The sequence below is a fragment of the Trachurus japonicus genome, chromosome 4, assembly GCF_045865225.1.
Source record: "Trachurus japonicus isolate A0001 chromosome 4, Traja_1.0".
Classification (NCBI taxonomy): Eukaryota; Metazoa; Chordata; class Actinopteri; order Carangiformes; family Carangidae; genus Trachurus; species Trachurus japonicus.
Window position 1 is genome coordinate 21,664,448 of NC_140910.1, and position 15,653 is coordinate 21,680,100.

General features: G+C 40.5%; 1 protein-coding gene across 1 annotated transcript; it reads left to right on the forward strand.

Moving 5' to 3' along the window:
• Positions 1-386: 386 nt before the first annotated feature.
• Positions 387-14,531, forward strand: LOC146988905 (uncharacterized). The gene is given in 9 exon segments (XM_085775432.1): positions 387-730; positions 903-1,076; positions 5,251-5,390; positions 8,431-8,529; positions 9,419-9,550; positions 10,107-10,322; positions 10,406-10,468; positions 10,871-10,961; positions 13,961-14,531. Coding segments are annotated over 8 exon segments (1,260 nt in total). The 5' UTR covers positions 387-730; positions 903-994; the 3' UTR covers positions 14,398-14,531.
• The last annotated feature ends 1,122 nt before the right edge of the window (positions 14,532-15,653 follow it).

A 15,653-nucleotide genomic window follows, 5' to 3' on the forward strand; every position in this document is an offset into this window, starting at 1 on the left:
CTGACTCTGAATTTAGCGCCATCGTCAGGTCAACAATTCAAACTGTCCTGTAAAACAAACAACATCCTCACCAGCCTCAGGTGAATTAGCTGACAAAACTATTATAAAAAAAATATTTTAGCCTGCAAACATTAGTGTTTAGCTGTAGATATAATCGGTCTCTGGTGTCTCAACTGGAACAGAAATCCAAACCTTAATCGCTTTGACTCGTGGCATCAAAACGCTGCAGTAAATATAAGATCAGTGCAACATGATGCCAAAAAGCAAAAAGGCAACAGAAGTGATTTAAGTGGTTTATATGAGACATTACATAACGTTGTCGTAAAGTGCAATTATTTCTGGAGGGTGATCTTTCCTCTGATGGGTTTATGTTGTCTGGTTTCTCTCAGCAGTCTATCCTGCAGAAGTTTTTAAGCGACCTCGATATGCTGTTTTGGCAGCGAAACACATTAGGTTCAGCTGTTATTTTAAGAAAATACCACCCAAAGTCTGTCTTCGAGGGAAACACATGACCTCACACTCGTCCCCTGAGAGGGAAAGCACCTCATACTGACTGTCTTTCCAATTAGAAGCTCTCCAGCCCTCTGCACGACGTTCCCATGTACTAAAAGCCTCCCAGCGGATGTTAATGTATCACCAGTTCGTCTACGGCCTGAACTTTGACTCCGAGATGTTTCAGCTGTGAGTCAAGCCAAGCAGCAAGGTCTGGGCAGAGACGGATTCCCAGCAGGTGAGGAGGATCAAACAATCTCTGTGACTTCATCTTAGAAATCCTTCAATCTGTGGATGTTTTTTTTTTTCTTCACAGCTGTAAACATCTGTCATTCCTTGATTTGTCCTCTGCGCCAACACTGGTGACTTTTCCTCCACTTCATGAACTGATGTAGCATGCTCTTTTGCAGCCACCATCTGTGACAGCCACACTGTTTGTCACGGGGATCCTGCGCCCCCCCACCCACACCCAGCTTTGAATTTCCAAACAAACTTCGTCAAGATGGAGATGGAGCAAACGTCTGGAAGTTCTCCTGCCCCGAGCCAGGCTGCTGTCAGGACCTGGATCTCCTCCAACACAAGAGGTACAAGAATCACGTTGCTGCTGATTGTTAGGATTCATTCTCAGACTAAAAAAACACAAGTTCAGAGACGGTCCTTTGACCTGTGACCTGAGAAAAACCTTTAAAAACCCACTGAATGTACAATTTCCTGCCTCGTGTTGGTGTGGTTGGACAAGCTGCTTCATTTCCCCCAATCCCTTCAATTCTCATATTGGTTACATAATCCCTAAAAGGTTAATTTTATCTCATCACAGATTTATTACTTTTCGTTCTTTACTATTTTATTCCCATGAGAAGCATTGATTTCTTCGGTTTTGTTGAAAAATACTCATGTTTGCCATCTGTGATCTCAATTCCCTCCCTCGCTTCCCAACTTTCTGGTTCTGTACCAAACCCTTTGCCTCATATTGATGACTTCCCATCAGTCCTTAATGTGGAAGTGGTCTCTTCAAGTACAAATCAGTGAAGCTTCATTACAACTGGACATCAGATATATTATTTAGAAATGAGGGCGGCCTGTTCTCTGTAACTAAACAATGCTGGTAGAACGCAGTTTGTCACCTGTCAGCTATGGGAGAGGGAGTTTGTTCATATCTGATGGGAAACTCGTCATACAAGACTCTTCTAGCTGTTCAAGAGACGGTGTAAATCATGCCACTTGTGGGTTTATACAATAATGTCTTTTTGGAAATTCTTTAGCACATTTCCAACCTTGAGAAGCTTTGATATGAAGTGGATAAATGTCAGTTTATATGGTTTCAAATTACTGCTTGCGTTACTCCAAAACACCACGTCCTCGTCTGTTTACGTTTGAAAAAGCAGCTGTTTATTGAACAGGGTGATAGATTGTCTGAGAAGTTTTGAAAATGTCAATCTTACATAATCCTTTTTTATACACTTCTCAGACTTGTTAATCAGTAGCCATCGGGAGAAACTATGGCTTTATGAGAATACAGTCACTTTGGGTTCATCTTTTTTATTGACCTTTACTACAATCATTCTTCAGCCTTAACCCAACCAGACACAGGATTCAGCATTTGAACCCCAGACTGCAGTGTAAAAGACCCAGGCTTTGTCAAATTAAGTCTTTATTGAACATTATGCAAAAGTAATCCAGGCAGCAATTGTTTCCAGCAAAATGCATGTGGCAAATTAGTAAAATGTCAATGTAATTTCCAGGAGACGGGATAAGGAGATTTTGTTGTTGTCCGCTAACACAGAGGATGAGTGCCACAAAAAGTGACCACAAGGATCTTGAAGTGGATACTTGATCAAAAGTCTCTCAGTGGCATTGTGGTCCAGTCGTCAGGAGCTGAGCCAAATGAGAAGCCGGACTTTCTTCTGCGTTGTGCCATAGCTGCTCAACAATGGGTCTGTGGTATCTTCTCATCAACGTACTGACATTTAGGGACTGGTTTTGGTCTAGTTTGGTTTGGGTTATTGGCAACATCATGTTGTATTTTGTTAAACAAACATGGAGCGCAAAATAGCCATCAATCATAATCAAGCTGCGGGCAGAGTATTTCATGTTTAACCAAACATAACAGGAGGAGTAACAGGAATAAAAGGAATAACAGAAATGAACTACTGGAAACCTGAACCACAAGTGTAAAACACTTAATTCATCGGACAGCTTCTTGAAAAGTAGACAGGGTAGAGGGTGGTCAAGACAACTCCCTGAAAAAATACACTATAAAATAAACAGTTGTATGACATTTTCAGGTTTTTTGATTCAAGATTCATTGTACTTTTTCTGATGTGGTAAAATGAAAAGAAAGTCTAAAAGTAGTTTTCAACAGTGCTGGAAGTTCTTAGATTGCAGAAATAGTGGAGTGAAATAGTGGAGTGAGATATCTACTCAGGAGTACTTTTCTAAGGAAACTGGATCTGGTTGTTGATGCTTGAAGATGTGTCACTTGTCAAGAGGCTTCTTCAGTTCTGACTAGTGAGGATTCCCCAGATATTTGACCTCAGTCATCAATCATCATGTTTATTTAGTTTCACCGATAAACAAGTCTGTGTACACCACAACTGCAGGTGGTGAAGAAAAGAAGGATCAATGCAACAACTTCTTCATCTTGATCGTGTCTGGATAAGGACACTTCTAGCTTCAAGCACTCTATCGCTTTGTTTTTTAATCCCAGCAACACATGAAGACAGAAACCAGTCCATCCAAAAGATAATCAAGACTGCTGCATGCAGTCCAGCACAGCTAGAACAGTACAGATTTGGATATCAAACTGTTGTGAGTAACCACTGGGGAAACACATGGCTCAACAGTGGAGGACCGACTCATCAGGTCAAGACTCTGAAGTTTATCTCCATGTGAAGCATTAAAATGTCACTCCCTTGAGGACAGCAGTGTGGTTGTGTGTGGTTGAAAAAGCAGGTGGTTGGAAACAGTAGTGAAAGAGGTTATCTATGTTAAAATAGTGAAACTATCCCTCAACAAAGGAGGAAGTCTATTACACCACCTCCAATGCCACCCTTTAACCCTGCAGGAAATTTAACAACCATTCTCTCGTGTGCCTCATGTGACAGTAAAAACTCCAGTGACTTTCATGTACATGATGACCCCAGCAACTTTCACAACAGTTGTTACAACTAGCACTCGATTATGAACTCACAGAGGTTAAATGCATGGGGCTCCTCCCCAGCCAGTCAGTCAGAAAATATTCACAGTCAGGTCCAGTTGTCCTTGACTCAACTTTTCTTGGTTTTATGTGTCCTCTGGGTTTTTACTGCAGTTTAGTGACTCTACAGCTGAGCTCCCGGCACACAACAGGAGAGAGGTGGCAGTTTATTCTAGGCAACAACAATGTCGACATGCTGCTAAAATATGAGACCTTGTATTACCTGGTAATAGCCCACAATGCAATTAGGGTCATTAATGGCAGCTTCTACACAAACAACCGACCAATCTCCTTCAGTTTTACTCCATTATCACCCATTTTGTCCCGGTAATTCCCAGTACAACAACTTGGTATTACTCCGACTCAACCTGTTTGTTATTTCTTGGTAATTTCTTCACATTACTTAATAACTAGCATGCAGTTACTCCATAAATAACGTGGTAACACTTTAATATACATGATAATGTCAAGAAATAGCCAAGAAATAAGGGTCAATTTCAAAGTAATGTCGAGAAATATAGCCAAGAAGTAACGATTGATCGCATAGAAAGACCCCAGAAATATCGGCCAATTGCAAGAACTTGTGTCGAAAAATTCTGGCCTTTCCCAAAAAAATTAAAAACATAAAAAGCATGTGTAGTCTTTTGCCTTTATGAAAAACAGCATGAAATTGACTGTTATGTTTCTAGGCTGTTTCTTTACATTATCACGTAATTATCACATAATTAGCGGCCTGAAAATTAAAGGGTTCCCAATACCGTGTGTAAGTTAAAGGGTTACCAATATTTATAATTCACCCACATTAGAAAAACAGAACAATAGCAAATGGGCACAGTGAGAAATGTCTTCATACCTATATGAGGATTTAGCACTGTTGTTGTTGTCTTTTCTCATTTACAGCCTGTGTTTTCTCAAAAGAATGATTTTTGTTTATTTTACTGGTTATTTAGTTTGATACAGTCACCAATATACAATACCGTCTTTTCTGACCATTATTTTATATTGGACTGTTCAACGCTGTTGTGTATAGCCTGTGTAAGTTTAACTTTAAACTGTGACTAAACGCCAGTAAACTGTTACACAACGCACACAAAACTGTTTAACAGCCGACCTTTGCTACATCAACACGTACTAACATTTCCATAATCGCTAAATTACCTTTTTTCATTCCAGGAAATGAGATGAAACATTGACCAAGGATCAGTCAAATGTTTGCTCAGCTATTTGCTTACACACAGACACACACAGACACACACAGAGAAACACATTCAGATCAAAAAGACGCACAAACTTGTACTGCTCATCCATTTACAAACATACACATCAATATATACAGTTATTAACACGCAAATCCACACAAACAGAAGCATTACGGTAAAGACGCAGAAGTGCAAACACATTAAAAACACAAATACACATGATGTTTAATTGAATTACAACACACAAACATTATTAAAGGAGAACTAATCAATATAAATAAACACAGACACGCACATCCCTTGCTCTCACACAGATTTATCCTCATATTTTGACCCTTTATTTCCTCTCACCATGCTTCCCAGGAGTCTCCAAGACACTCAATGACATCAAGTCCCGTTTTCTTGAAGACGGGGTTCGGTACAAGGCCAAAGTGATCGGCATAGACCCGGTACCTGAGGCGGAGGGAGATAAGATGTGCTTGGACTCCATGATGAAATTAAAGGTAGACTGTCCTCCACTGCCAGAATAAACCTGCCTCTGTCCTGTCTTGATTAAAGATGTTTAATTGTCTGTGAGATGATCCTCTCATCCTGTGCGTTCACAGCCCTGTTATCGGAGAGATAATTCAAAATAAACACCAGATTTCTGGTATCATATGACAGGAGGGATTAAAAACTGTCGTCAGTGCTGCTTGTCATGACGGAGAGGGATTTGTTTTCAGAGGCCAAACCATCGCACAGAAATGCTGTTTGGTCAAAAGTAGTAAGATCTAATTAGTCAGTCATGCGAACCACTCTATCTCTCTGCATGTCGACTGACATCTCTGGTTTCTCCAGACAGAAACATCTCAACAACTACTGGAGGGATCGCCATGAAATTTAGTAGACAGATGATGAATCCTGCCAGTAATCATCTGACTTTCTGACAACCATGGAGTGGAGATAGAGAGAGTGAGAGAGCGCTTGAGGCATCATTTCAGCCTGTTTTTACTATACGGACAGTGTCAGCATCAGCTTTGAGCATTTCAGCAGCTTTGATTCACATTATCTGTTTTAAAAAGTTGATGATACACGGAATAAAGTAAATGACCGAAAGTTTTGCATGAAAAGTTAACTACAACTTCCAAGGTGCAGTTCCTTGACAGTGAAAACACAACCTACAGATTAATAAATCAGTTCACGTTTACATTTTACTGTCAGATTTGATAGAATTTAGCAGCTTATACTGTATTTCAATAACATGTTTTTTTCTTGTATTATTATTATGCTGTTTAAAAAATACACATAATGTCAATACAGTACAGCACATATGTCAAACTCAAGGCCCGCGGGCCAGATGTGGCCCGCCAAGTCATTTTATGTGGCCCGCGAGTGCTTAATTATGCCAAATTATCTTTGGCCCGCTTGATAATATCTAATTATGGCCCGCCGGTATGTTGCACGTACCACTAAAACTACAAATCCCACAATGCACTGCCAGTGCACGTCTATCAGGGGGCCGCGAGCAACCTGATCCTCTGTTGTCAATTGAGAGGGTGATCGACGATGTGCTTTTTTTTTCTTGCCGTTATGAAACACACAGCACACAGCGCGAGTGCAGCTGCAGATTGACACTGGGGAGCGCTGGAGAACACAGTACCGTACTTTTTTTCTTTTTTTCTTTTTTTTTTTTTAGCAGCGCCGTTGTTACAGATGATGCACACGCAGACGTCCCTTTATGTTTGTCGTCTGACCGTCTGTCACTGGACTGCGCTGCATAACTGTCACATATGTCTAACTTCCTGCTGAGAAACGAATGACTGATATGACTGAAGGCACGAGAGTAGGAGTCAAGCCCCCATAAGTTGACAGAAGTTTAAAAAATATTAATTGATATTAATCAGTCAAAGTTTTTGATATTGGTTAATCATGTGCATCCCTAATTAGAAATTACTATGGAAAGCTGCAGATAGAGCCATTAGAAATGAATGCAACTGATTTTTCTTTTTTTATTAAATGATTATTGTTGTTTTATGTGCAATAACTTACGAGCTTTATTAGTTTTAGGTTCAATATGTGTAAAAAGGTCATTCAATAAGTTCTCAATAAACAACCATGTGGCCCTCGACTTGTAACATTTTTTTAATTCTGGCCCGTGGCGTATTTGAGTTTGACACCCCTGCAGTACAGCATCAGCTTATTGACTTATTGACATTCATGTCAAAGTAGCCCCACATAGCTGTAGACGAAAGGTCATCAACATGGTTTGCATGTGTTTCCAATCTGAAATCAGTCATGAAGGTAAATACAGTCATTCTTATGAAGATGATGTTTGAATCACTTGTGTCACCAGAGGGAGACACACTGATACCTGCAGCACACTTCACTTCACAACATTTCCCTCAGCCCCAGTTCCCTCCTGCAGACAACAGCTGTATGTATCACCCAACAGTGGTCGTGAAAATTAATATTTCTTAGTCAATGAGGACTGGATCTGAGTCGTTCATGATGCCGACTTCATTCATCAAAAACCTCAATCACAGGTTCTGTCCTGTAATCAGGAGATGTAGCGAAGGAGATGACTTTCACAAATAACAGTAGAAAGTAAAAGGAATTGTGGGAAAAATTCCTGCAGCAGCTTTTTGATACTTGACATCCCAGTGACTCCTGGTATGACAGGTCTCTTGAGAGTCATTGACTCCAGAGAGTCATTTACTTGTATCACTCACAGGACTTTGCATGAGTTTTCATCTTGTGCTCATCGTTTTCAAAATAAAACCAAGTTAAGTAAGAAGAACATACAAAACCCACGGGGGCTGAACACTTCTCAAGAAACTGGGGGTCAAACTGTGTCACTCATTTCTCTTTTGAATATTATTAATATCTATCAAATGGCAATCAAAATAAATATCTTCATATTAGAGTAAAGCCACTACAATGGTTTATTCAGCATGTCCTGATGTTTCTTCTGCATCCACCACAGCAGCTCTTACAAGTTTTAAACAATTATTGTTTTGTGACCACTGAAAAAGAAAAAGCACTCACCTATAGCTTGTACTGCAATCTATAGTCTGTAATCTTTTACATCATTTAGTTCACTGTTTATGTCTGAAATAACCATGACCCCTCAACTTGGCCATGGACCCACCTCTTCTGTTAATGACCTGTAGCCTGTGAATGTCACCGGCTTATGGGAAATGATGATAATATTACCATAATAAATTTATGGCGCATGAAGTGTGATGGGCAGAACAGCTAGCGTCAGCTTTATATTTACAGGAAATACTGCAGAGCATGAGGTTTCCTAAGAAGTGGGTGGGATCAAACAATCATGAGGGGAGCGCTTGATTGAACCACAACTTATTAATAATGAATTCTTCAAATAGTGGCTTTAATTTAAATTATCATCAGTGGAAAGATTAATTAACTTTTATTTACTCTGTGTGTGTGTGTGTGTGTGTGTGTGTGTGTGTGTGTGTGTGTGTGTGTGTGTGTGTGTGTGTGTGTGTGTGTGTGTGTGTGTGTGTGTGTGTGTGTGTGTGTGTGTGTGTACGTACGTTTCAGGGCTTTGAGGCAGCGGCGAGGAGACAAGGGAAACACAAGCAGAGAGTTTGGCTGAAAATTGACTCCACCGGCCTGAAGATTTTGGATGAGAGAACCGGGGTGCGTCTTGTTTTTGCCTCTCATCTTGTTGTCCTGTACCGTAGATGTAGCGCCACCCTCAGGTTGATGGTTGCTGCTGTTGTGAACTTTTGAGTTTGTTACTTTCAACCACAACAACCACTGTGGATTTCTGGTAACGAGAAAAAAAGTGTTTCCTGCCTGGATCACCGCATTAATACCACAGAGCATTAGCCATGTCATTCACTTTCCAGGATCAACATTTTCCATGACTGGAAGTAAAGCCCCAGGAGGTAAAGGCAGACAGAGGTGAAGCTATATGACACTCAGTACCGCCAGAGACGTTCTAATACTGAGCCTAGAAGGACTTTGGTACCGCTAAACTTTACTTTCTAGTTCCTTGACAAAAAGGAAAAGTCTAAAGAGCCACCTAAGTCCAACACAGATATCACAAAGTTAGATGTTAAGATCTGTTTTCCTTGTCTGAACTGTTTCTTTTTTAAAACTGTTTTTTTCTTCATTACAATATGTCACACCTTTAGAAGAAGTGGAGGTAAATGAAATGAGGAAGCAGTGTTTCCTATGAGACATGAATAGCCTACTGCGCTTTATGTGGAAGTTGGTGTTTGGAGATGATTGTAGTTTCACTTCCACATCTGCCTCGATATTTTGGTTCAGTCTCTGGTTCAGTGCAGTGATGATAAATAAACATTGCAAAAATGTGTGCTTTCCTGCACAATTCTGTGAGAATTACAGACAAATAACTTTGGTGACAGTACATTTTTATTGTATGATACCTTAATTTGCCTTTTTTCTTTTCTTTCTTTCAGTAGTCGTAGTTTTCTGTTCACCAATTTGTGCTTTATATTGCTGAGTGGCAGTGGTTAGATATTGTAAAGGACTAAATCCTCTTTAATATGTGCTGTTACAGGCTGTGGTTCATGACCATGAGAGGAGCAGGATCAGCTCTTTGACAAAAGATGGGACAGACCCCAGAGCTCTGGCCTACATCTACCAAGACCAGGACGGCTACAGCCTCTTCTACATTAAAACAGCCAACCTGGTAACAGCACACTGTATATACACATAGTAGAGGAAGAGAAACAACATCTGGGAACTATGCAACGGCATATATAGTGTTATGTTTAAGTACTGTAAACAAAGAGAAAATCCAGGGGAAACAGAACAAGCAGAGAGTATGGCCCTGAAAAGATGCAGTTATGTTTGAGCTAATTAAAAATGCACCACATTGTTTTGGCCTGATAATGAGGTGCATCGTTTTATCAAAATTTGTCAGCTGACAAGTCAAGACACAAACAAACGTAGAAGATGTAACAAAATGTAGAGTTTATTCAGATGTTTGGAGCACCAGAAAATCCAAACCTTTTCATGTCCTCGCATTTTTACAGTCAATTTGATAATTCTTATAAAAAACTAATTTTATAGAAAAGATGGAGATGTTTTTCTCCAACAAAGTGCATGTTGAAATCTAAACCTAAAAAATGAAATATTAATATCTACGTTGAAATGTGTTTTAAGGTCACAGTAATCATTCCTCCTCCCGGCCCTTTCTAATTGTACTAGTGTTCATTTGAATGTGTTTGATCTGGGTTCTTCAGGCCGATCCGGTCCTGGCTGACATCAGGGTGGTTTGTCAGAGTGTCGACCTGGACACATCACAGGAACTGGCTGAGACACAAGTCAGAGAAAATCTTTGTGTTTGTCAATATATTTCTTTTTTCTGCATCAGCACTGCATTTTGAATTTTGTTTCCACTCGTTTTCTAGACCAGTTCTTTACTTCTTATAAACGATAATCCAGCCCCTACACCTGAGGTAAGTGAAAGAACAATGAAAGTTCTGTTTTATCTCTAAATGTTTAACGAAATATTTTCAAAGATCAATACTGTTATTTCCAGGGACCAGATCTTGAGGCTGTGTTCAGTCCACGACCAGACTCTTCAGCTGGACCACTGACCCAAGTAAACCTCAACACAACACAACACAACACAACACAACACAACACAACACAACACAACACAACACAACACAACACAACACAACACAACACAACACAACACAACACAACACAACACAACACAACACAACACAACATATGTCAATGTTTTTATCCACTCTACTTAGGAGGTGGGATTTAACCATTTAAGAGAAAATTGAAAAATTAAATTGAAATGTCATTAATAATGAATAAATAAGGATATGGTGAGAAATGTAATAGCAAGATCTCATCATATTCTCAATAGATAAGACCTCAAGTTCAGCTCATCTTCTAAGATAAACGCAAATAAGTTGATGCAGAATTTCTATTTTTATTTAAATTTGAATTAAAATCAGGTACAAACTGGAGGTTTTTTTGTATGCAGGTTTCTTCCGCTAACGAGCTGATGGCAGTTTTCTCCACCCAGATGGAGGAGCCGATGTCGCCCATCGAGAACTCATGTCCCGGTCAACCAGGTTAGTGGTGACAAGTGCAGCAGGTTTACTATTCAGACGTGGGATTAGTCAAATTATCTATTCGGCATATTCAAAATGTGTCAAAAACCCATAAATGTGTGACAGCGATGGTCCTGTCACTATGCCTCCAATTGATCATGCGCCCTGGCTACTTGGCCAAGGGGATGTCCCTTTGGGTGACTGGCAAGCGTGCATGACTATTACCCGGGAGGTGTGGGTTCAATCCCCGACCGGGCCCTCTTCACCTTGCCACAAATGCATGCAAAAACAACCGCAGACTAAACAAGACAAAGTGCCAGTGTGTGTCCAGATAGCCTCAGGTAAATGTCCTATACCTGTGAGGCCAAATCCAGGGCAAAAAAAACATCTTCCCTCTCACTAAGGTTCAGTATAGATCTCAACCTTCAATGATGAACTGAAAACAACAAGTCTTTTCTTGTAATATCAGAGAATAGTGCGGACTTGGGCGGTACTGGTTCATATTGAGATCAGCTCAGAGCACTGTTGCCTCTAAGGTGTTTGTTTTACTGTGCAATTACACACTGCTCCCCACCTCTTTGCCCAGAAGACAAAAAAAGTTGCACACTGAAATATCCCTGACTAGTTTACTAGTTTACTACTAGTTTATTTCTCCCTAATGTGCGCTTCGAATTGTGAAATTTATGACCTTAACCGTGGTCTGTAGTGCAACTACAATTTAAGTTTTTGCTTGAGAATTATTATTACTGTTCATATCAAGAATGCTTCTGTGCCAAGAGTTGATGACACCAACTTGATGTTAGTTTTTTTTTTTCATATTGTTCATATGGCAATAAATGCAAAATCTATTTGCCAAAACAATATTGTATTTTGTTATCATTAACTGTAACTGACCTAGATATGGAGTAGCCTAGGTAATGTTGTCAAAATAATCTGTTATTAATCATAATAGTAGCCAATTGTATTGATATTTGGAGTTGGAGAGGTGAGGCCATAGCACCAGCATGTGGACATACTGTGTACGCTTGAGCTTTTGCTCACAGTCGCTCAAGCATATCATCAGGGGAGTTGAATTTCTGCTCCGGAGTTTTGAAAATTAGAGGGAACATTGGCTCAGAGTCAGGTATCCACACATGGCTGAGCAGGCAGGTGAGTCAAAACAGGGAAACAAAAGCCAAACTGTCTACAGGGCAGGAACCAGGAAGCAATGACCAGCTGACACCCACACATAAACAGACACCGAGGGTAAACTGAGGACAAACATACACATGACATGAGGGAGAGGAAGGAAAAGGAGCACAGGGTCCTGATCCCAACGTATTCCCAATGTAATTCTTTTACATAATTAGAACACACAAAAAAATATATATATATATAAGGCTAGAAAATATATTCTGCCCCTGACCCTTTGACAGGGCCGAGCAGACAAACAAGCATTCGGCATTTCCCTCCGGTAGACTTCAGTGTTACTTGCTGTTGGCACACCACATCAACACCTCAGTGTGGTGACACTTCACACTGTGGTGTTGAAATGTGAATAACATGGTCAAAGTGCTAAGACAAAATCAAATATGTGGTCCAGACAGATTTATTACTGGATATATAAATATGATAATTACTGTACTGAGATCAAAGTTAGATCATATACTTCAGAAACAAACCATACGCTGACCCCCAGCAGCTGTTGCTCCTCAGCTGACGTCAGAACTTAAATGTAGATGCAAGAGAAACATCGGCTTCTCCTAAATGTACACAGTATTTTCCCATGATTGCTCTGTTGTATAAGTACACAGGTCACATGACCATTAATTCCCATGGTGCTGCTGATACATAGCCAAGTTAACATATTTCTTTCATGTGCAGAAAGATAGAGGAATGTGCAGTTTACTATTTGTCAATGATGGCTCGAAGAATCTCACCGATTTTCAGTTCCCACAGATTGAATTTTAAAGGGACAACGAGGAGTTTTGGAAAAGCGAAGCGTTTTCACACTACATTTATGAGCCTCCGCGCGCACCGTATAATTCTTTGACCGGCGCAAGACGGACTCATGTTTTCATTCATCAAGAATTAAAGTCAGAGGTCCGAAGACGATCACATACCGTCGTAGTTCCGACCATAAACGGCGATTCGGCTGTGTTATTCTCATGACTCGCCACGAAACCGAAAGTAAGGAAACGCTGGCCGGCTCGACCAGCATTTCTGCCGCCACTAATAATAACAAAATAACGATAGAGACAAAACGATATATTTATCGAAAATGGAGCCATTAACAAGTGTGGGTAGCGGAGATTCATCCACATTAACGTGAGACTTTTTTATAACCAAATAGAAACTCCTCGTTGTCCCTTTAAAGCAGATATCAGTGGAATGTTTTTGTTAATATAAGTCCTAAATAGTCCTATTTTCCGTCAGCAATCACTTACATGAAGTATTTCAGCCTAAACACGAGTCTCTCCGTCACTCTGCTCTGCTGTAACCCGAGGAGAAAATTTTCCTTGTGGGATACAAGTGTTATCCAATGAGGGGAGAGAACGGCATGAAGGGCTGTGTGTGCAGCCAAGGGATGCGCGTGAATGTGGTGACGTAGCACGAGGACCAATTGATGCCTGACAAGGGCGGGGGCTGCTAACTCATGGTGCGTTCAAGGAAACTCGTACTTTGTGTTTTTCCTTCCTGTGAAGTCATACCAGTTCGATCTGGTACGAGTTCACGGGTCGGAAGTTACGAGTGGCCGTTATAGGGAACTTTCACAGACAACAGGACGGTAAAAACACGAGCTACGGGTTACCTGGAACGCTACCAAGTCGTAGTTGTGACTTGAAGCTGTAACTTACGGTTTCAAAAGCCTGCCTTGAACACAGCATTAGCCGAAACGGCCGTGCCGCTGTTATCTGCTTTAATTATCTGCCCCTGCCGGCACTGCCCCGACCCCAACGGTTAATTTTTTTTTTTTTTTTAATGCCCAACTGCAGTAGAATTGAGTTTCAATGACTCACCATCTTCTACTTTTCTCACAGAGTCTCGGTCTCCACAGCCGATGCTCTCGACCTCGCAGATCCTCTCTATGTTCCCCACCCAGCCACTAGGGGGCTCTCCATACGTCTCCCCCACTTACCCTCCCACTGCCTCGCCCTGGGACCGGACGGGGCCTCTGGGAAACCAGTGGGGGGGTCCACCCGCGGGCCCCTCGCCAGCCGCGCCCGGCAACATGGCGGCGGCGGCGTGGGCACCAATCGGCCTCGCAGTGGCTCCTGCAGGCGACCAGATGGAGGCGCTCGGCGCGGTGAACCCCCAGCCGGGGTTCATGTGGGGAGGAAGTACACCCACTTCACCCACTTCCCCCACCACCCCCAATGGATACCCCACCCCTTTAACCACTTGGTATCCCCCGAGTGGAGCATCAGGAGCTCTGCAGCCAGCGGCGCCGAGCTTGGACGATAATCTTCTGGGATGAGCCTCATTCACAACTCTGAACAACATGGCAGCAGATTGAAACCAAACACACTGTCCCCAGCCAGATTAAATAAATAGACAATAAACTGAATCATTAACTATTCACCATCACACATTTTACTGCAATTACACCTAAACCACTCAGCACCAAATGTTTAGCTCATTTAAATAACTCGCTAAAATAAGAAAATTAGTAACTGGAAAAAAAAATCCCACACTTGATTGTTGTGATCTTGCCATTTAAAAAAAAAAAGCACAGAGAAAGAATAACAAAATAAATGTGAGAATATGAACAGGAATTAATGTTAAGTGAAAAAATGCAAATGTAAAGAAAAATATGTAAAATATTGCTTGAATGCTAAATAAATACTTTTATCTATTGCTTTTGCCCATGAAAATGAGCAGCGTTTTTTTTTCTTCTGAATGAGCATTATTAGATTTATCTAAGGAGCTGGTGTGGTAACACTTTATAACACTATTAAGCATTAGTTAAGCATGAATACATATTGAATTCATAATTTATAACACATGAATACTCGTTAGTGTGTAGTTAGTAAACACAGTTATAAATGTTTTACTCATCATTGGTAAGCACAGTAGTTATGGATTAGTAAACACTGAATTCATCATTTATAAAGCCTGTTTCTGACGTAAATACTCATTAGTATGTGGTTTACAATCACAGTTGTAAATGATTTACTCTTCATTAATAAGCTCATCTATATAAATGATGGATTCAGCATTTCCAAGCTGCTCTTACATGGAGTTACAAATTTACAAGAGTATTCATGTGTTATAAATTATGAATTCAATATTTATTCATGCTTAACTAATGCTTAATAGTGTGTACTCATTATAAAGTGTTACTGCTGGGGTAATTGTCAACATCAAAATATACAGTAAACCCAGAAGACCCACACACAAACTCACTTTCATGTCTATAACAGTGGCATTAATCTGACATGTTTATGTTCATGTTCATGTTCATGTTCATGTGATCAAGTTTAAGATGTAATTCATAGCAAACAGTAGAACGGTCAGTCACAGTTTGAGGTGTCCATCACATTTACTGTCTGTTTAAACTGGAAAATAATATGTTTTCTTCCCAAACTGTTCCACTGCACCAGATGTAGATGAAAACTGAGAGTAATTGAAACTAATCTTATTTGATTTCTCCTGCAGTTTGCTCTTTTTTCCAGTTAATCTAAGACGCTGAAGTGACTTTTCCTGCCTTTATATGGTCTCTGCATGCTGCTT